The 22063-nt window shown below is 35.7% G+C and overlaps 1 protein-coding gene across 1 annotated transcript; it reads right to left on the bottom strand.

The window, feature by feature from the left end:
• Nucleotides 1-16131: 16131 nt before the first annotated feature.
• LOC110893784 (ARF guanine-nucleotide exchange factor GNL2) lies at nt 16132-20668 on the bottom strand. Its single transcript, XM_022140914.2, has 3 exons — nt 19992-20668; nt 18845-19905; nt 16132-18726 (listed from the first exon to the last, which is right to left on the bottom strand). The coding sequence occupies exons 1-3, from the start codon at nt 20628-20630 to the stop codon at nt 16221-16223; spliced, it is 4206 nt and encodes a 1401-aa protein (XP_021996606.1). The 5' UTR covers nt 20631-20668; the 3' UTR covers nt 16132-16220.
• Nucleotides 20669-22063: the final 1395 nt, after the last annotated feature.

Below are 22063 nucleotides of genomic sequence, written 5' to 3'. Positions count from 1 at the left end.
AGGATTTTAAGGGTGTTGACAAAATGATCTTTTGGAGAATATAACTTGTATAAAAGTTTATTTTTTTGATATATATGTATAATAAAATAATCTAACTATACTGAATAACCATAATTAAACGTTAACTTAGAGGACTCGGGGCACCCCCGTGATCAGCAAGTTTAACGCGTTAAACCACAACGCAACACCGCCGCCTCTCTTTTCATAACGCGTGGAATTTTAAACGCGTTAAACCCAGCACGCGTTAAACTTTTGAGTTTTATAGGGTATGACTTGTACATTGTGCATTAATACTTGTATATTGGAATCCCCATCACTAGTGATTCCACCCCTAGTCCATTTCTATCACTAGTGATGGAAATTGGATTGATGACATGGCATTAGTTGATTGGATAGTGGGAGTGATGGAATCCATCACTAGTGATTCCACCCCTAGTCCCCTTATAGGGGCTCACTAGTGACAGAATGGATGGTGTAGTTATTCGAATTGAGAACCCACTTGAACAAGACATTATCAATTAACCAATTAATGACATCATGTATACATTGAGCTACCATATACATAATAAAAATAAAGGTTGGTAATATTTCATGAAAGAATGCAAAGTCAATAAAAAACTTTTGGAATTGAAGGAGAATTCCTAAGCAAATTGTTCTTCCAAGGGTTGCATTAATGTGAAAAGATATACAATGTACATGTATATGTGATGTGTCTACCACTATGATATGGATACAATCAAATATTTCAAAGTTCAAATCTCTGAAACACAATCTATTCTCTTTTATTGTGGAATTTGAAGTATTTAAAACTTATCTATATTATACTATATTACTAAAGGGGTGCTCGCGTAATTCAGCATGGAGCATGGTTGTAAAAGTCCCGACTAAGCTTCGAGTACTCCCCGAGTACTCGCTACAAGGTAGGCTGCCGAGGCCCGAGTATTGTTTGCCTAGGCTAATTACTCCCCGAGTAATCTCCGCCTAGGCCGAGTACTTCCTGAGTAATCCCGAGTACTCACAATTCCGATTAAGGAGTGCCTAGCGACTTTTGCAACCATGACGTGGACACAACACAACGACGGTGGCTCCATAGGTTGGTGAGGGCGACAACAGTTTCTAACTTTCTAATTTAAATAGCAGCGACTCGATCAACATAATAAAATTTAATAAGGTTAAAAAATGAAAACAAGTAAGATAAAACTTTGGGTTTTTACAGCATATGCTGGCCCTGTTCTATCTATCATAGAATCTTACCGTTCAAAAAAAAAGTAAGATAAAACTAAAATAAATTAACTTCTGATGTAATATGTCTATTAAATAATGGTTGTAAAACAAGGTTTCCAAGGCCGAGTACTACCCGAGTAGTCGCTACAAGGTAGGCTGCCGAGGCGACTTTCTTCGACTCCGCCTAATTACTCGGAGTCGGTCAAACGCGGTCAACCTTGGCCAGAATTGGATCTAGTAGGTCAACTCGGGCTTAGTTTGACTTAAATAATAATAAGATATAATTTCTATGCCTATCATATTAAGAAATGAATATCATTTTCACATATTTTGTTATAAATATTAGTAAAAATATGTTATTTGACATATATTTAATCTCCAAAAAGTAACTTCTTTATAATTTAACATGTCCGAGTACTCCCCGAGTACTCTCCGCCTAGACCGAGTACTCTCAACTCCCCGGTGGACCGACTAGGGAGCGCCTAGCGACTTTTGCAACCATACTATTAATACATGTATGATTTATTTAATTTATTATAACCGGGTATGACTTTTTATAAATTTATCAAAACCTACTAGAAAAAAAAATTATATGTGTCTTAATAGCCATGCTCTTTATAAAACGTATTTTATTTTATAGTACAAATAAATAAAACTTGTGTCATTAAATACAAACTAACAAATAAAATAAAATAAATAAAATAAAATTTGTGTCATTAAGTACGGATCGAATGTAGTGAATCAAATGTGAATTGAATAATTTGTATCAAACACATAAAAGCTTTTGCAAGACGTCTTAAAAGTGAGAATGCAAATTACTATCTTGTGCCATAGAGATTTGTTATATAGTAGTGTATAAATATAGATATAGATAATACATATAAAAAGGAAATAAAAGTAATTTCATGTAATTCAAAGAGTTTAAATAATTATAACTTTTAAAACATATTATTGACTTTCAAACAAACTTCCCCATATGATTTTTAAAAGGTCATAACTCTTTCATATGTTAATATAAAAAAAATCACACTATCAAAACAAACATTTTATTATCATTAATTTGAGTATGGTTATGTTTAGGGTTGACAATTCTGACACGAACCTACACGAAGTTAACAGGTTTCGTGTCTATAACATGTCGACACGATAAGACCTGTTTAATTTCGTGTTGTGTTCGTGTTTACATATTTCGTGTTCATGTCTTATCGTGTTCGTGTTTTAACAAGTCATGTCAGGCATGATATGACATGTTAAGACCTGTTAAGACTTAAGACAATTATACAATACATGTTAAGACCTGTTAAGACTTAAGACAATTATACAATACATGTTAAGACCTGTTAATGGCTAAATAACAAACATATAGTAACAGGTCGTGTTCATGTCTTAACATGTCTTGTTCGTGTCTTAACAGGTTATATGATACGTTGGTAAATTGTTTGTGTCTTAACAGGTCGTTTCGTGTAACCTGTTTATTATCAGGTTCGTGTTCGTGTTTGGAAAACCTGACATGATAAGATTTCGTGTCGTGTTTACCTGTTTCGGGTTTGTGTCTTATCATGTTCGGGTCTTAACATGTCGGGTTGACACGATATGCCAGCCCTAGTTATGTTATAATTTTTTTAACATGATACGTGATTACATTGCTTGTGTTTCCCGCAACCCCCCCCCCCCCCCAACAGGTATAAATATAATTGTATTTGACCTAGCGGCACAAGATGTTGATATACAGTGCGCAAAGTGGAAGCAAAAAATAATAAGAGTATGATTCTCAAGGTAACTTTAATAAAAAAAAAAGACTTAATTGCCAAAATCGTGCCTGAGGTTTGGGCACATTTGTCATTTTCGTCTAAAATGACACTTTTGTACCATTTTGCCTCCCACGTTTGTAACTTTTTGCCATTTTCATCCAAATCACTAATTTGGTTTATTTTTTCTGTTAAGTTAATGATATTTGGATTAAACTGGCACATATAAACCACAGCGACGATTTTGGCAATTTACTCAAACTCTTTTTAATTTCTTTTATTTAGTTAATTTTGTCACACATATTAAGGCGAATAATGTTTTAAATTTTAAAAATTAATACAGAAATTAATTTCCAATTTCTTTATATAAATCATTAACTTAACAGAAAAAATAAACCAAGATAGTGGTTTGGATGAAAATGGCAAAAAGTTACAAACGTGGGAGGCAAAATGGTACAAAAGTGTCATTTTAGACGAAAATGACAAATGTGCCCAAACCTCAAGCACGATTTTGGTAATTAACTCAAAAATATATATATATGGAAGTCTTTGACAAAAAGTCTCATGGAAATACTTATGTGAAATCTATCCGTCAAAGCCATTGTCTTATCTCCTTTCTATAAAACAAAGAAAATCTTTTAAGGCTAAAGGGTATGGGGGTTATAGTTTGGACATGATTCGTGAAGTAGGAACATGAATGGAAGGCTATACCATCCTTTTCCCTGATCCATCATGGTTTGCATGGATCAAACCATGACAACCATGGTCCTCATTTTCAATTTTCAAGTAATCATTTCTTTTTTCTTTAGACAAAGATAAATTAAAATAAATAAGAGAATAGTGGTTTGGATCATGACCACACTCTTAGGGTAATGGTTTTGGATTATGGATTAGAGGTGAGTGACATGGTACTGACGTGACGGATCATGATAGTCATGACCACACCCCATAGCCTAAGGTGTTATTCTATTGATAACTACAACAAGAACTCCAAGTTAAGGAAAAGATAATTACAATTTCTATAAAACAAAGAACATCTTTTAAGGTGTTATGTTATTGATAACTACAACAAGAACTCCAAGTTATGGAAAACATAATAACAATTTCTATAAAACAAAGAAAATCTTTTGAGGTGTTATTCTATTGATAACTACAACAAGAACTCCAAGTTATAAAAAAAGATAATTACAATTAAATTTAACTCAATAATAAATCACAACTAGTAAATATTATATCTACTAGGTTAGAACCCCGTATGTTACATGTATTAAATAAATATAATTTTATATATTATATATTATATAATAAAAAAACTCTATATCTTTAAAAAATTTGTGTATTGTATAAATTGAATAAGTAATTTTATACATTAAGTAATAAAAAATTATATTTTTAAAAATCTCATGTATTGCACGAATTGAATAACTGTAATTTTATATATTACATAATAAAAAAGTTTTATATCTTTAAAAAACCCAAGTATTGCATGGGTTAAATAAAAACCTGACACGCGGATTAATATATCTAAGTTATTGTTAAAAGTTCCTTTCTTTTAACATATAATAATAACTAGGTTAGAACCCCGTGTATTACACGGGTTGAATAAATATAATTTTATATACTAAAATAAAACACACGGGTTAAATAAATGTAATTTTGTAACCTTGTATATTACACGGGTTAGAAAAATGTAATTTTATAAACTAAATAACAAAAAAAAATATATATCTTTATAAATCCCGTGTAATTTTACGGGTTGAATAAATCTAATTATATATACTAAACCATCATCATCATACTCAGTAAATCCCACAAATAGCAAAGCTAAGGTAGGGGCTGAGGAGAGTAAGACGTAGAGGCTGCTTTCAGTAAGACCCTCGACTCGATAGTAGTTTCGCATCAAGCTTTGGACATAAGGCACGTAACACTTAGTAATCGGGACAAAGACCGATTAGTGCATGTTCCCTTTTGTCTTTCTGCTATCAAAGCCACCACATGATGATGATGCATGATTAACCGTCCGCCACTTTTAACGTTATTTTCACAAATTTAGTAAAATAACGTTAAAATTAGTGCAATTTCACTTTTGCACTCCGAGCGTCCACACATATATACATTATTAAAAGTTAGATTAGATTATATATGAATTAAGTGTATAACAAAAAATCTTTATAAATTTCACGTAGAATTAATTGGAATCCTTTATTAAAAGTAGGTTAGATTATATATGGGCTTATAAGTGTGAGTAATTGTGATTATTGAATGGTTGAATTTTGAGGGTTTTGAAATGTGAATTTAATTATGATATATTATATTTTAGTTTTAAAACTTGTAGAATGATTGAATCAAATAAAAGGATTATGATTTCCTAGAAACAAAAATAACTGAGTTTTTTTTTTCTGATCATTTTGAACATGAGCAAATAGAACGATAGCATCTTAATAAAAAAATAACTAATTACAAATGTGAAACCCAATAATTTTACTTCTGTCCCATTTGAACGGAAAAGATAAGTACAAACTAAATTTAAAAAAAATGCAATATGAAAATAAGAGATAGAATAATCGATATTTTTTTTCATAAAATATGAGATAAGGGTAAACTAAATAAAAAAGTGTCAATTTGGTAAATAATAATATTAAGTATGAAAAGGTAGGAAATTACAAATATAGACATCTTCAATGAATGACACATGTCCAAAATCAGGTTTCTTTTATTATATAGTATAGATTATTATTATTATTAAATTATTATTATTTTATTTATATTAAAAGATAAAGGATAAGCATTAGTGATAACTATATATTATTTATTAAAAAAATAAAATTAAATATAAGTAAAATTTTGAAGTTAAATGAGGGAATGACATGTGATATTAATCAGAATCTTTTATTAGATTTAAATTACTAAATAAATAACATATTTTATCTATAACTTTCGTCGGCATGCATTTATTAAGACCCGACGGGTAACTAAACTAGTTAAACCGTTTAATTATCAAAGCCGCAAGAATATTATATCTATTTCTAAACAACATATTTTATCTATAACATTCGTTGGTCGAGCAGCTATTAAGACTGGGCAGGTGACTAAACCAGTTAAACCGTTGAATTATAAAAACCACGAGCTTAGCTACTGCTCCGGCTAAAAACTGCTAAGCAGCTACATTAAAAAACATTTTTATTAATTTTTTTTATATAAAAATAAGTTTCATTCCAATCAACAGGGCAAATTACATAAGGATAACAGGTAGACGGGTAACAAACTGCGCCGCCATCCCCTTCTGAATAGACAACTCTAATCTACTAAAAACAAAGCCTCGCCCCTGACAGGTCGAAAAGTTGTTATGGACCACACGCCGAACTCTAGCAAAAAACCAAACTGGCTCCGGCGCCAAAGAGCCAAACGTATCAAACTAATAAAACTACTGTATGTAGAATTTATCCTTAACTTGGTGACCAACGTTAGTCGTAATATAATACGACATCTTCCAAAAATGTTTATGTCACGTGAGATAAAACCTCGAAGCCGTTTTCTCCAACGTATGTGGACCCAAATGCATATGTCACCATTGTAAATCGGCTTTTGGCTGCTGCAAAAGTCAATAATAGAATGTAGCAGAAAGCGAACATATATTGACTCATTTTTTTGATTTTGATGCTCTTAATCGGAACATCTCCTTTTCTTGTGGGATATCCACCTTTACCCTTTTTATATTACTTATTTTATTAATTTATTAATTTTAAATATATATAAAAACCGTATTGGATGCATATTAAATATATTATATTACTATTTATCCACCAACTAACGTCAATTAAAAAGTCGAATTTTTATTCTATAGATGTTGTAAAGTTATTTCTTCTAAATTTCGTTACTATTGTTGATATAAAGTTTGAGAACTTGAGCACAACGGTATTGGATGTTGTTTTGAGTGTTTTGTCACTCATACTTTTCTATAAGAAAGGATAAATCATAACTTTTTCAATAAAAAATTTACACATAAACATATAATATACAGGATAAATAATAACTTTTTCAATAAAAAATTCACACATAAAAGTTTATAATCTCGTGTATTATAAGGATTGCTAAATGTAATGTTATATAATTAATAATAGAAATATGTTTAAAAAAACATATGTATTGTATGGTTGAATAAACTCGTATATTATTGGATTAATAGATTAAAATATAATGTAATTTGTTAACATATAAACTCGTCAAGACACGTATTAAAAAATGAACATTGACGTGATAATTATAAATTTTGATAAGTTAATTTTTAAAACATTATTTCTTTCAGCTAGTATTAATTTTGATTTTTAGTATTATCTATCTTTGAGTTATTTAACCGATTGTATTTTTATCATTCTTACCATCCAAACAATTATCATAATTATTTATCATTTCTTAATATTTTAATCAACATAATTTTGAACTTGGTAAAACTTGGTAAGTGAAAATATAAGTTTATTTAAAAAACTAATAAATTAATTAATGTTATGATATAGTATAGATTATACCTTTTTATTAATAACACTTGGAAAAAATGAGACGAGAGGAGATGGTTAGAGCCTCACTCCTGTACACGAACAAACCTACATATAAAGGTCCCGGTTAATTGGGAGTTTCAAAATTTTAATAAAGTGTCTCTAAAAATCTTGAGTGAACCCATATACAAGAACGAAGAATGGTTTCAATGCTTAAACACTTAACTTCTAAGCAAATGGGTCATGGGTTCAATCATGCTCATTGACATTTTCTTGAAATTTACAAAAACTAGGGTTTCACTTATCAATCACTGAAGCCGACAAAGTCACAAAAACAATAGAATATCAGACGTTGCAGCCCACAAATTCACGACCATCACCAAAACGCCGCCCACCTTCGTTCGCGACAATTGCCGCCGACCTCCGATCAGACCACTTCTCTACCTCCGTTAAAGTCTATGCCGCCTACCTCCACCTCTGTATCAGTCCAATTTCTTGCTCCAAAGTCTAATTCTTGGGAGGTAAAATTCCAAATTCTTTTACTTACCTATAATCTACGATTCTATGAATATGTTATGTTTATGAGTTTGAATTAAATAGTTAGTGATGTCAATTTGTCAAAACTTTAATGATTATGTGAAATTATAATAGATAATTAGTGATGTTAAATTGTTAATTTTGTTGAAACTTAAATTAGCAATGTTAATTTGTTGAAACTTGAATCAATAGTGTTTTTTTAATTATTTTATCGTATCTTTATTATATGATGAGCATTAATGGACCAAAAAATCTATACATCTAGTTCTATGAAATCGAAGCATCTAAAAACACTAACATTACTTAAAAAAAAAAAAAAAATTCTTGAATCCATTCCATATAAATGGTTTAAGGGATTTGACCACCAGTCCACCACTAACTACTTTTGGTTAATTTTTAGCAATTTGTTTCCTTTTCAACTTATCATTTTACTACTATTCATCATTAACTTATCATTTATATTATTACGACTTATTATTATACTTACTAAAAATATTTGCATATTTTGGCTTGAATATTAATATTATTATTAATTGGTTTTATTTATTTATTATTATTATTATTATTATTATTATTATTTCGTTAATACACCCGTTTTCATAACAATGTTGCCGATATTTTTTTTGCATGTTACTACTTTATTTTTTGTTACATAATACATCTTTTATGTAATTAAACGGTTTATTTTTGTTACAGGATACAAATTTAAATCCAATATTTGTGAAAATAAGTATTTAGGAATTCTGTAATATTTTGTTATTGTATAACATCTTAAAAGAAAAAGTCGGTGGCAACCGACCATTTCTCCTCTTTTTTGTCTTATATACAGGTAAGCATTATTTATTTTAAACCCTTGCTCTATTGATACTTTCTATTTCAGCCCCTCTTTCAGTTAATAACTACGATACGGACCATGACGTCTACGCTCTTTTTGCAGAATTTTGAAAATTTATAAAAATTCGAACTTTTTACAACAATCACACTAGGGATAAACATTTGGTATCTAATACCGATCCCGATCCTGTCCCGATCCTGAAAATATCATACTGAATTTTTTCGGTACCGGAAACGGTATCCAGTTTTTGGCATTTACGGTATCGGTATTTTCGGGATCGGTACCGGTTCGGTACGGTACTGGTAAAATACCGAATTTTACTGTCAAATACCGCTACCGTACCGTACCTTTCCGTTTCGGGATCGGCGTTGACCAGATCCTACCCTCCGTCCGTTTCACGCTTTGTCTAACCTGTACGTACAAGTCTACTCCATGTGTTAGTTTTTAAACTAAAAATACCCGTTAACTTAAGGTAATAAACTGCTAATCTTAGTGGCGGGGCTTGAACGAAACTCGGTAAGTGCTGGACTCTTAAAAATCTAATATATCTTAAGCACAAATGTCGGCAGGTTTCCCCACCGACATTGTGAGTTGTTAAGTAAATTTAATTATAATAATTCACACTAAAAGCTGCATGGTGGTGCTGGTAAATACGATTTTGGATAACATATCAATCAAGGGCTCGATCCCTATTCCTTCCAACTATTTTTCTTTTTGCTTTTTTTTTCTTCTTTTTTCCTTTCCTTATAATTTCTTCAACTAAATTGCCTTTCTCATATTCGTATACTGCGTCATTCAGGAATGATAATGTTTTCTATATATCTTTGTTTACGTGCACCATGCTCTTTAGCCACCTACAAAGTCTAACCCCTAAGCTTTCACACAACGACGCATATTTGTGTGTTTTAATGTTTTATGCACATGGTTAAAAGCTTTGTATTATACACTTTTAAGTAATTGTCTTTTAGTCGTTGTGTTTTACGAATTATGTGTAGCGTATTATGTCTCACGCATTATGTTTTACGAATTAACTGTAGTGCAATGCGTCTTACGCATTGTGTTTTACACTTCGTGTGTGAGTGCACGGTTCAACCCGCCGTGCGCCACCGCAACACGCGGCGGGCAACGTCCTAGTTGTTACTATAAATCCCAAACTTTCTTTCAACTTGTAAATGGAATGGAAATTTCGGTATCGATTTTCATAATAATGTTACAGATATTTTTTTTGTAGGTCAAACTTTTATCTTTTTGTTTAGAGTAAACTATACGTGGTTTTCCAAAATTTTGAATTTAGTCCCTAACATTTCAAAAGTACACGAAGGATCCCGATGGTTTGCAATTTGTAACACATTTTGACCCCAACTTTTGTCAAAAGTACATGGATGGTTCCTATGGTTTGCACTTTGTAACGCATTTAGTCCACCACTTGAACCTCCTGAAACCTTTAGATTTGTTGCATGTAGACTAAATGTGTTACAAAGTGCAAACCTCATGACCCATCTGTATACTTTTGAAAAGCTATGAATCAAATCCTAAATTTTGGAAAAACACTAGGACTATCTGTGTACTTTACTCCTTTGTTTATATGAAGGTGCCTTCTGCTTAATTGCTATAAATAAACTTTTTTCCTGTAAAACACATTTCTCTGCATCATCGATCGGGACATCTTACTTGTATCTATCTATCTATCTATTCATGTAGTTTTCAAGAATCAAAGCAATGAAAACATTCTTCAACTTTGAAAATTTTAAACTTGTATACCAAATGAGAATTGTGATGTTACATCATCATAGTCTACGCTATAAAGCACTAACAACTTATGGCTGTAAAAATCACACACACACTTATACACCATTTTCTCCTCCCACTCTGAGGCTTAGGCCCCATATTACATAATTTGAGATAGATAGAGAGAGGTGTGGCTTTTCTTTCTATCAAAGGGTGTTACCAAAGGGTTCATCAAATATGACCATAAGAGTAAGGAGAATTGTTTTGTTTATTCAGAATATAATGGTTATGTTATACGTACGGTGTTTAAGTAATAATACTTTTCAACACTTATTTTTTTACTTAGTTATATCATAAATTAATCCAAAAGAATGTGACTAATTAGTATGAAGAGTGTTGTAAAAATCGGGACTAGTCGGTGATTAATCGCTAGTCGACCAGGCACTGATTAATTTTTTGTTAATCGGACCATTAATCGCTACTCGGCCCAAGTCGGACCTAGTTGGCTCTAGTCGGACCTACTCGGCCCTAGTCGACCGGCCAAAAATCAGCGATTCCAGTCAAATTCCGGGAAAAAAATCGGCGATTCGAGTCAAATTCTCGCCAAAATTTGTAAATTCTGGCCGGTTTCCAACCAAATTGAGTAGATTCCGATGACTAATCCTATATACTTAAAAAAATTGGTCGAGGGGTTAAAACCTATCTACTTATAATATTTACCTATATATAAGTGTACATTATATAAAAACTGAAAATTACATATAAAAATCACAATCTGACTAATCCCGACTAACCCTGATTAATCCCGATTAATGGTTAGTCGGTACCCCACCGCCCGACTAGCGACTTTTACAACCTTGAGTATGAATAAAATCTTGAACTTAAATTATTATGTAGACTATGGTGACCATATAGAGGAAGGTTATAAATGTTAATTAAGAAAAGTTTAGATTGATACATCCGGTGTAGATACTTGGCTTTGTTATAATCATGTGTTTCGTTTCACTCAAAGTATTTTATATTCGATATACACGTTTGTTTGATGCGATTTTTGATACGATTGTTTGATATGTTTCAATTCATGTTCATTATATGCTGGTTGTCTTTTCACTCTTCATTTTTCATGCATATTGTTCTTTTGAAATCATTGTCTCATGGTCCTTGCTATATTTTATGTTCATTGTTATATTTTGTGATTTTCGTTAATATTCGCTTTATTTGTTGCTCGTTCATTCATTCCGTTATTATATGGATATGTTGCATAATTATAAACACGTAATACGTAATTGTATCATGACTTCACACTTTAGCACAATTTCTACTTGTTACAAGTAAATATTACTAAACAAGAAAATGCATGTTAAAACATGAAAATGAACAAGTTCCTTAATATTGAACGAGTTCGTTCCAAATTGTTTTACGCTCATATGTTGTGATCACTAGAGGATTACAAAATTCGTTTATCGTGTCATTATATCTCAATATTTTTAACGCAAATTTAGATATTATATTACATATAATATAACATCTATATAATATTCATAAAATTTATTTATAGAAAATATATCTATAAAGTGTATGTTTTTTTTTTTTGAACGGCGACAATGATATAAATCAAAGAGCTAGCGGGGAACTAGCAAAAAACCCCATACAACCCAAAACGTTACCCGGAACATGAACTAAGGAAAAAAAAAGGAAATAAAAACAGAAAGAAAAACCCATGGAAACCAAGCCATTATACATCGCCTAGAGCCCAAAAAACGGATTACTACACCATCTATTCCAGTCGATTTTTAGAGATTTTGCCCTTTGACTTAACCATTCAAAAACTAAGAGTTGGATGTCTTCTAGTAGCCTTTCAGGCCTGCACATCTTGGATTTGAAGACTTGATCGTTGCGATTCCGCCATATGCACCAGAGAGTCGCGTAGATTAAAATCCCATACACCTTTCTTTCCATCCTGGGTAGCCCAATATTCTTTTCACTTCTGAGGAGATCGGAAACTGATGTGTACGATCCCATGTTGAATCCGGACCAGTTACCTATCAACCGCCAGAGATATGTATAGTTATATAATGGGCTGTCAGATTTAGATAAGTGGGTATAACTAAAGAAACATATAGTGGTGTATAATCGAACCTAAAAGGTGATGGTTGATCAACGGCGTGAATGACTAATCTCTAGACCATGGAGAATCCACATGACTATGTTAGATTACGATTGCTAACTTTTTATATGTATCGTCTGAAAATACATGGTGTCACTCGACTTTCAAATTACATAAAAAGTTTATGTACCGGTAACACATGGAAACAATACCATCACATAGGTCCCCTAATCGTATCATTAAGCGACTTGTGCAAGCAACCATAGTTGAGGGTATACTATGTACATATGCATTGGGTATAAATAATCCTAATGACAAGACACTCAATACAACAATTATTCTAAAATTTCTCTTGTTATCTTAAGAATATGAACTTAATGATTAAATGCTATCATAATGAGATGTATAATCATCTCATTATACGAACTAGCACGTATAGGGTATGGGGTCTCCATTGTCCTCCAACAATTCAAATTTCTATTAAAGCAGCCTGATCTATCGTGAAAGCACTACCCCCTAAGCCCACAAGCGGGGAAACCCCTGTTAGATCCACACGCGCTCTAAGCCCGGCCCGCGCGCGGTTAGGAAGAGGGGCTCTAAGCGATCACGAGACACGCATGTTTTCCTCCTACCCATCCAAAGACCAGAATGTCGACTGGTCGAAGTGTAGATCTCCCTTCCAACGGGTCAGTTAAGAAATTAACGGGTGCCTCTTTCTTTGCAGAAATATCAGCGCGCCTGAATATGTCAAAAAGGACATCCCTAACCAAATCATGTTGGTATTTGAACCCCCGGAGCTCTCTACAATGAACTGCCTGTGTGGATCTAACAGGGGTTTCCCCGCTTGTGGGCTTAGGGGGTAGTGCTTTCACGGTGGGTCAGGCTGCTTTAAAGGCTGCTTCGGGTAAAGTGACCAAACACGAGAAAGCGTGCCTTGACAACCAGCACGTGTTTATCCCGTTCGCTTTTGATACTTTTGGTTTTCTGGTGCCAGAGGCCGTGGACCTACTTAGTCGAGTTCAAAGGGTCATGCATAGTAATGTTATGACCTCGAGATCTATGGACGTAATTTTTAAAAGACTTAGTTTTTCTATTCAAAAAGGGGTAGCGGCGCAGTTTGTTGCCCGTTTACCAACTATCTCGATGTAAATTTGTAACGTGTATATTATATAATGATTTCTATTAACAATAAAAAGGGGTTGTTTGAAAGTTTGGTTTTGGTAGTGGAGGAGGGTATAACATGAGTGGATCTACTGGCGATTTGGGGTCGAAATAATTGTTATATGTATCATAAGATTGTGTGGTCTACATGATAGTATTAATATACCATGTATACAAAATAATACAACTTAGCATACGTAACAAAAAACTCATGTTATTGGCCATATATGGCCCATATCATCACAAATTTTCTTCCATCCAAATATATCTAATGATGAACAACTTATATATACAAGGACCAGTGTATTGTCGTTTAACGACCTAAGCTAGAAACACATGGCTTGGGGTCAACTACCCTACCCCATCTATACATTTTTTTATATATAAATACTTATCATAAAAAAAACTACATTGAGAGGAAAAAGTTAAAAAAAAAAAAAAATTGTGGATTTTAAATAACAGAGGGTCTAAGAATTATGTAGTTTGTTCATGTTTTTTCCATGATCTTTTTAGGTATTTTAAGTAAACCCAATTCTAGTATATGCGAAATTAATTATTAACGTCCATTACTAATATTATAATAAAATATTTGGAGGTTTAATTAATGTGTATAAACTTTTTGGTGACCTGATCAAAACTTTTGTTTTTTTAAATAGACTTTATTAAAACACACATCCGACCTAAAAGGACAAAAGGCCAAACAAACAACAACACCCCTGACCTAAACGGGCAAAGTGCAAGAAATTACATATACAGTGGGTATTTACACCAATCCGCCCAACTAATATAATTACAGGAAGATTTATTTTTAACCTAAACATAACCTCTCGACTTTATCTCCCCTATGATATCTTGCGGACTACATTTAATCTGATTAAAAACCACATTGTTTCTTCCTTTTCATATGCACCAGCATGCAATAATAGCCAGGCCGTAAATGATCTTTTCCGTCTTCTTACCACTCTTAATGAGATTGTGAATGTCTAAAATGTCTTTAAACTCAAAAAAGAATAGCGGCGAGATGTTATATCAAACACTGAAAACCGCCCACACCCAAATAGCCATCGAGCATGCAGCATCTAATCAAATACTACCTCAATCATAAACTTGTTTACTTTCTCTATAATCATTTTGTATGTGACACCAAACCACCACCATGAAGTGCAGAAATCTGACATTTATTACAATAATTTATATTTCATAATGCCCCACCCAAATACTAACAAATAGTTTAATGGATCTCACACAAAACTACGCATGATACCTGCAATAAAGGCAAAATAATTTCGTCATCTACATTATAGTAGCATACTAGCATTACAAATTAATGTATATTTTTTCGCAAACTAATATCGTTTTTAAAGACTGGTCGACAGGGCCGGCCCAAGTGGGAAGCGGGTAAAACAACAGGCCCACAACTTTTGCCCTCATTTGTCTAGGGCCCAATTATATGTTTTTTTAAAGATAACAATAAACCATGCTCCGTGAAATCTCACCTAATTATATTTGGTAGGGTCTGTGAAGATGGAATGTAGGTAAACCATACAAATCCGTTTTTTAAACCAATTTGGGTTTCGAACCGAGTTGTTGAACAAAAAGTAAAAACTGGTTTGTAAAAGTCGGATTGGGTTATAAGCTAGTATACGAGGAAAAGTGTTTGAACCTATCAAATTGTTTGGGTTGGACAAACCGGTTTGGGACAAAAACAGGGTTTTAACCTATTTTTTTAAATCAAGTTGGGTCCTAACCAGTTTAAGCGAACGAGAATACAAACTGGTATACGAAGTGGCGGGTTGGGTCGGTTCCAAAACGGCTTTGCCCCAAACCCGTGTTTTTGGTGAAGTGGTTTGGGTTATAAACCCATTCCTGGAACCAACCCAAGAAAAATATCCGGAACCAGTTAGTTTTGCACACAAGTATTTTATACTCGTAACCGAACCGACCCTACCCGTAGGGTATGGACAGTGTATACATTTTGAGCTCAATACTCGTACTTGAAACCGTACTCAGTTTATACCCGAAAATACCCGGAATCGGCTAGGAACCAGTTAGTTTTGCACACAAGTATTTTATACTCCTAACCTAACCGAACCCGACCCTACCCGTAAGGTATGGACAGCGTATACATTTTGAGCTCAAAACTCGTACCTGAAACCGTACCCAGTTTATACTCGAAAATACACGGAATCGGTCATACCCTATACCTGAACCCGGTTATACCTATACCCAATACCGTTTGTTACGAGTTATACACTCGTACTTGCTTATTTTTCACAACTAAACTTGTATGACAATCAATTTAACAACCAATTACTGCTACTTATCCTAGCTAGTAATCATTTAATTGAGTTCAAATGTGGTACATGTTTCTAAAACTACAAATGAAATCAAGCAACAGCAGAATCAGGAAACAATTCGTCTTTAAGCCAAGGAGCAATCCATTGTATTTGAATAAACGTAATCTCCCACAAATCATTCCCTTCATGCGGAACCAAAACCTTCTTCTCCTGCATCAACGTGATCATCTTCGTTAACAAACGCGGAACAAGCTCTTTCATCTTCGACTCGCCATAAACCCCAAGCTCCGCTTTCATACACGAATCCATCCGTCTCAATATCCCCAGCCAAAACGTCTTAAACCCCGCACTCTCCATCAACACGCTTAAAAACCGCGTGTATACATCCACCAAAAACTCCATCGCCAGCCCCAACGTCCCCTCCATACTCCTCGTCTCCCGTTCCGCATTCTCCCGTGTCGAATACTCCAACATCTTTTCGTGCAAATCGTCCACCATCGCAAACACAACAAGATTAAAACAGTTTATAACATTATTCGGCGCGAAACAAAGCTCCTCCGCGTTTATAAACCCTTTATGCAACGACGTTACCGCATAGTTTCGCACCTCCTCTCGTCTCGCTAAACTCGTTTTGCGTAAAACCTCTCCCAGTTTCAAAAACAAATTCATCGACAACGTCGAATGCATGTTGTTTTCGTCAACCGTCGACATCCCGCCAGCCATACTGTTCATACTCGCGCCACTTCCCACATCCGGGTACCCGTTTTTCATCCATTCGACTATCAGTTTAACCGAATCCGCCATCAAGTCCATCAACCGCATGTTCTTATCCACCGGACTATTCCGCAAAGCCACAAACCGAAACGCGCAATCTATACAATACGCGTAGTTCATAACCGATATCCCCGTCCCTTTCGCCATCAAGTTAATAAGCGCTTCGACTCGCCTTTCGTACGTTTCAGCGTGTCGTCCAGTACTCGTTAACAAATGGAACACCGTCTTCCACCCCAACTGCGACAACAGATTCGCCGCGTACTTGTTTAACATTTTCGTCACCGATTTGATTATAAACTCGTTACAAATCTCCAAAACTTTCCCATCTAGCTTCCACATCAAGTTAATCGACTTGAAAACCTGTTCTTCTGCGAGCTTTTCGTTCGCAGAAGACGCAAGAAGCTTTAAACTTATCTGAATCAACGCGACAATCGCCTTCTCCGCGAATGGCATTGGCGACACCAGTTGGAACTGAATGACATTGAGGAGGTAGTCATTGTATGTAGGCCAGAACACCGCAAGCCGGTGGACGTTACACGAAGCCATGGCTTGAATCAACTCCCAACAGAACTGAACTGTTTCCTCTTCTTCAGCTGGTGTGTTAAACTTTTGCCCCTTACCCGCGGCTGCGAATATTAGCGACCGTCCGAGGTTTAGCAACGGTTCGACGGGTAGTGTTGAGCTTTTGCTAAAAATGCTTCCTATTTTGCATTGTTGGATGACTTTAAGGTTTTGTTCGAATTCGGTTATGCCGAGGTTAAGTGACTCTTCGACGTTTTCCATCGATAAGCAGTGCGAAATGATCGCCATTAAGTTCGATGTGTTGATCCGTCCGGTTAGGTCGTGTACGGATTCGGATTCGGAGCGTTTATGTTTACCCGACCCGCTGCTTTCGATGATGGTTTGCGGTAGAAGTTGGAGTCGTTTTAGCTTTAACAAGCAGTCGATAATGTTCCTCCACCCGCCTCGGATCGAGTCTTTGAAGTTGTTAGCGACGGTGAAGACCGCGAGTGTTGCCATTCGCGGCTTCAGGTCGTGTCCGAAGGAAAACAAAGTTTCCTCGGCCGACGCGTACGGGTTTAACAAAGTTGTGAATTTACAAAACGACGAAAGTAGCTCGTCGAGCGCGTCTTGGAGTCCGTACTGGCAGATTCTCGCGACGGCGAATAGTCCCTCGATGCATTCGTGAATGATTTCTTCGTCTTCCGTGTGTTCGAAAATGGCGGAGAGTGTCGCGACGGTGGGGCCCGCGATCGCGGCGAACATGTCTCGACCGATCCTGCTGTCGAAATCGGTTGTGATGTACGGTAGGATGAGTTTTGACTTGTTTATGAGCTGGATCCAATGACTCGGGTTCATCTCTACCGCGGCCCCATTTTGGCCGAATATCGTGATGGCTTTTGTCGAGATCGATTGAAAAATATCGGATAAGATCTCTCGCGGGAGATCTTGACCGTTGTTGATCGCTCGGTTGTTTCGTATAAACTCGTCTTCGGTCATTTTCTTTTTCACTTGCGGGTTGTGTTGGTCCGTGTTTAGCATGATCACCGAGTAACATAGTATGAAGACCGCGTCTTTCGTGACGAATATTTCGGACGATTGTTGCTCAAAAAATCTCTCGGAAAACGCTTCTAAGATTCGATGAATCTTTTGCGATTCTCCCGGGAGTCGAAACGTTTCTAGATATGTTCGTAAAGCTGTGTCGAGTACCAACCCGCTTAGCTCGAATGTATCCGTGAATTCCTTGAGGACTTTGAGGTTAAACTCGCTTGGATCGCCTAAAAAGTCGCCGATCTTTGTCTTGTCTAGGCCCGGAGTGTACCTATTTCGAATAAGAGAAAAAAATCGATTAACCGAACTGAAATAACCGAACCAAATAATCGAAACCGAACAGTTTTCTAAAACTGAAAGTTCAGTTTGAGCTCAAAACCGACCCATACCTTAAAAACATGGCGTGTCCTTTCGGGTCGGGTGGGTCGGATATCAGTTTAGATATCTTCAAGTACTCCATCCCTTTTTTCTCATCTCGGTTAAAATGGCTCGCCGCGATCATCAACTTTCTCTTTTGCACCTTTCGAACCCGCACAGCTTCTATCCATTCCTCATAACCCGTATCTTCTTTCGAGATCTCTTCCCAAAACGGTTTGTATTCGGATATCTCAACCGGGTACGGGCCCTTCGGGCTCGAGTAGTTTTGCTTATCAACATTATCAGCCATGTTATGAATGAGAACCATGAGACCCTCAAAAGCTTGTAGTTGCAAGCTTGTCGCGGTGACAGTGCCCCCAGGGGCACTGCCACCGCACAAAAACGCGTGTTTGCAAAGATTCTTCCCAATGTCTTCGAACACGTTATACGAAAGCGGGTCACAATCATAGTTAATGTAGACTTCTATTAAGAATGTAGGTTGTCTACAAAAGTTTATGACCCCTTCAAGCGCGAGTTCTTGTAAGGAATTCGAGTACCCGTGGATGTTTAACGTTTTAAACAACACGAATTGAAAGAACGCTTCGAGTTGTAAGCGGATTGATTGGCGATGGAAGTAGTATATGTTCCAAACCGTGCTACATATCATTGATAAAACTAACGGGCTCGAAGAAGCGGTCCCGTAGTGGATCAAGTGATGAAAAAGATCATCTTGAACCATTGTAAGAAGTTTTTTATGTTTTCCTATGCTGTCTCCGCTTAATTCTAGCGCGGAGTTGATTATCACGAGCGCGAAAACCTGGACGTCTTCGTCCGCAGTTAGTGCGGGTGACCCTTCGGTTTCCGCGATCCCGACGACGTTTAGTAAGGAGCAAAGGAAGTGGAATATGTCAACCGCACAACGGATCCCGTAACCGGATTCGTCGATTGAGTCTTCGGTGTCGGATTCGGAGTTCTCCCAGTCCTCGACTTCGATCTCGGGGAGACGGGAGAATACGATGTGAATTATGTCGTGCATCGTGTGTCGAGCGGTTCGTTGTAACAAATCGCCTTGATGAGCCGATTGTTGCACCACCTGAAAACATGTTTACGAAGAAATAAAGGCGAGTTCGTGATTTTCGTGGTTAGAATGGTGTAATTTTAATTTAAAAAAATAAAGACCTGAAAACACGTGTTCACGACGGTGCAAACCGCGTGATCATTGAGGAGGACGGATGCCGGGTGTCTCATCACGGATTGTAAAACCTGTAGAATCTTCATCATCACGGCGCCTTCCGTGACGGGGTGTGTCTTCTCGAGGCGACACCCCGTCACGGCCATGACCACATTAGCCATTACCTCTCGGGCACCCGGAGTCTTCTTATCAAACATATTAAGTCTCATGATTTTTAAAACCGAAAAGAGCGCCACCGCGGTGGCACCCGCGGGGACGCCATCCGACGATATCACGTCTAGAAACGGGGAAACGTAGATGGACGGATCGATCTGTTTCCACGGTTGTTGGTTACTAAATATAAGTGATCTTAGCGACTTTAAAGAACTCGTTATCGCGGAATCTAACGCGTCGTCTTGATGATAATATTGGGAGGACGAGTCGTTTCTCCGGCGGATAACCGCGAGAACCGCCCCGACCTCCGTGTTTAACATGCATGAGATCCCTAGCTCTTTGCTTCTCTTAATCCTGTTTGTTTTCTCTTCGTCGTCTTCATCGTATTCTTCTTCATCCTCGTCGTCGTCTTCTTCGTCCTCCTCCATCGCCTCGTCATCGGGCTCCTCTTCGACATCATATCGTTTTCCCATCTAAATTTGCAAAGTTTGTGAAGAGCGAGGGTAGTTTGGGAATTTAGTTGTTTTTTTGGAACTTAAGTATAGAAAGGGAAAAAAAAAGTGGTATGGTATGAAAAAAAAAATGGTAAACAAGAGGTACACCTAAAACTACTCTTTACCTATGCATACATGTAGGGTGGGTTAAAATGAGATTTCAAGTTATAAATTTTTATTTGAAAAATATAATTTTTTGTGTTTGAATCTTGAAACTTTGGTTTTAATTGAATTGGTTATGAATTGTATATTTACAAATCTGCCCAAACTTGAGTCTAATTTTTCATAAATTAAGTTTTTTTAATTTTTTTTAATGTCAAATGTTACTCTACTCTACGTTAGATAAAATAATATAAAATGTTCATTTACTCAGGTTTGAATCTGAGACCTCTACCCTGAGAGACAAACGTCTCTACCGAATAGGGTAGCCCCGTATTGGCTCATAATATGTACATAATTTATTACTAACATCCGGCAATAGCCTGGCCCAACATAAAATATGTCTAAGCTCTAATGTAATTAGTCTAGCCCAACTGTTAAGTGAAGAACTGAACATGACTATACTTAGTTAGTTAGTTAGTTATGAATCCAAAGCCCAACTGCTGAGTTGATGGTTTGATGAACGTCAGCCCAAAAACCCAATGTAGCAGCCTTAAAATACCTTCAGTCCTACAGGTAGAGGTGTACAAATCGGTTTTTTTCAAAAACCGGTTCCGGTTATTAACCTAACCAGTTTTTTTCATCAAAAACAAAAACCGGGTTTTTTATAACCGGTTTCAGTTACTAACCGATTTTTTTACTCAAAACAATAACCGTTCCAACCGGTTAGGGTCGGTTTTTAACCGGTTATTCAAAAAACCGGTTTTTTTATAACCGGTTTCTATTTTAAAACCAGTTTCGAAGATAAATATCCCTAACCGGTCTACAACCGGCTGTTTGGTTCTAAAACCGGTTAAAAAAAACCGGTTTCAGTTTTTTTCCGGTTTCTGTTCTAAAACCGGTTTTTTGTACACCTCTAGTCCTACCTGAGAATAGAGGTTTACATAAGGTATTATTAACGATCGGTTCTGGTTTTTTTATGAGATGGAATTGGGTATTGGTATAACCGGTTTGATTCTAGTTCTGGTTATTAGGTAAAATAAACCATACCCTATCCTAACTCAGGTACGTAGAGTATAGTATACCGTACGTACCTGAGTTAGGATAGGGTATAGAACCGGTTCTTAAAAAACCGAAATTAAAATGCCATTTTTTCAAGTTTTTTAATACCCTATTTCGGGTTTTCTAGTACCCTAATTTTGGGTTTTTAATACTCTATTTTCAGGGGGTTTAGTATTATTAAATATGCATTGAAATAAAATTAAATTAAATGCACGAACATAAATTAAAAAAAATACTAGACTGCATTTAAT

This window comes from Helianthus annuus, chromosome 12, assembly GCF_002127325.2.
Source record: "Helianthus annuus cultivar XRQ/B chromosome 12, HanXRQr2.0-SUNRISE, whole genome shotgun sequence".
NCBI classification, from domain to species: Eukaryota; Viridiplantae; Streptophyta; class Magnoliopsida; order Asterales; family Asteraceae; genus Helianthus; species Helianthus annuus.
The sequence above is the reverse complement of the archived record's forward strand: the minus strand, read 5'-3'. Positions and strand labels throughout refer to the sequence as shown.

Coding starts and splice junctions, on each gene's coding strand:
- LOC110893784 (XM_022140914.2), bottom strand. CDS start 20,630: ATGGGAAAACGATATGATGTCGAAGAGGAGCCCGATGACGAGGCGATG. Junction 19,906..19,991: donor TCGTGAACACGTGTTTTCAG/GTCTTTATTTTT, acceptor ACATGTTTTCAG/GTGGTGCAACAATCGGCTCA. Junction 18,727..18,844: donor GGACACGCCATGTTTTTAAG/GTATGGGTCGGT, acceptor TATTCGAAATAG/GTACACTCCGGGCCTAGACA.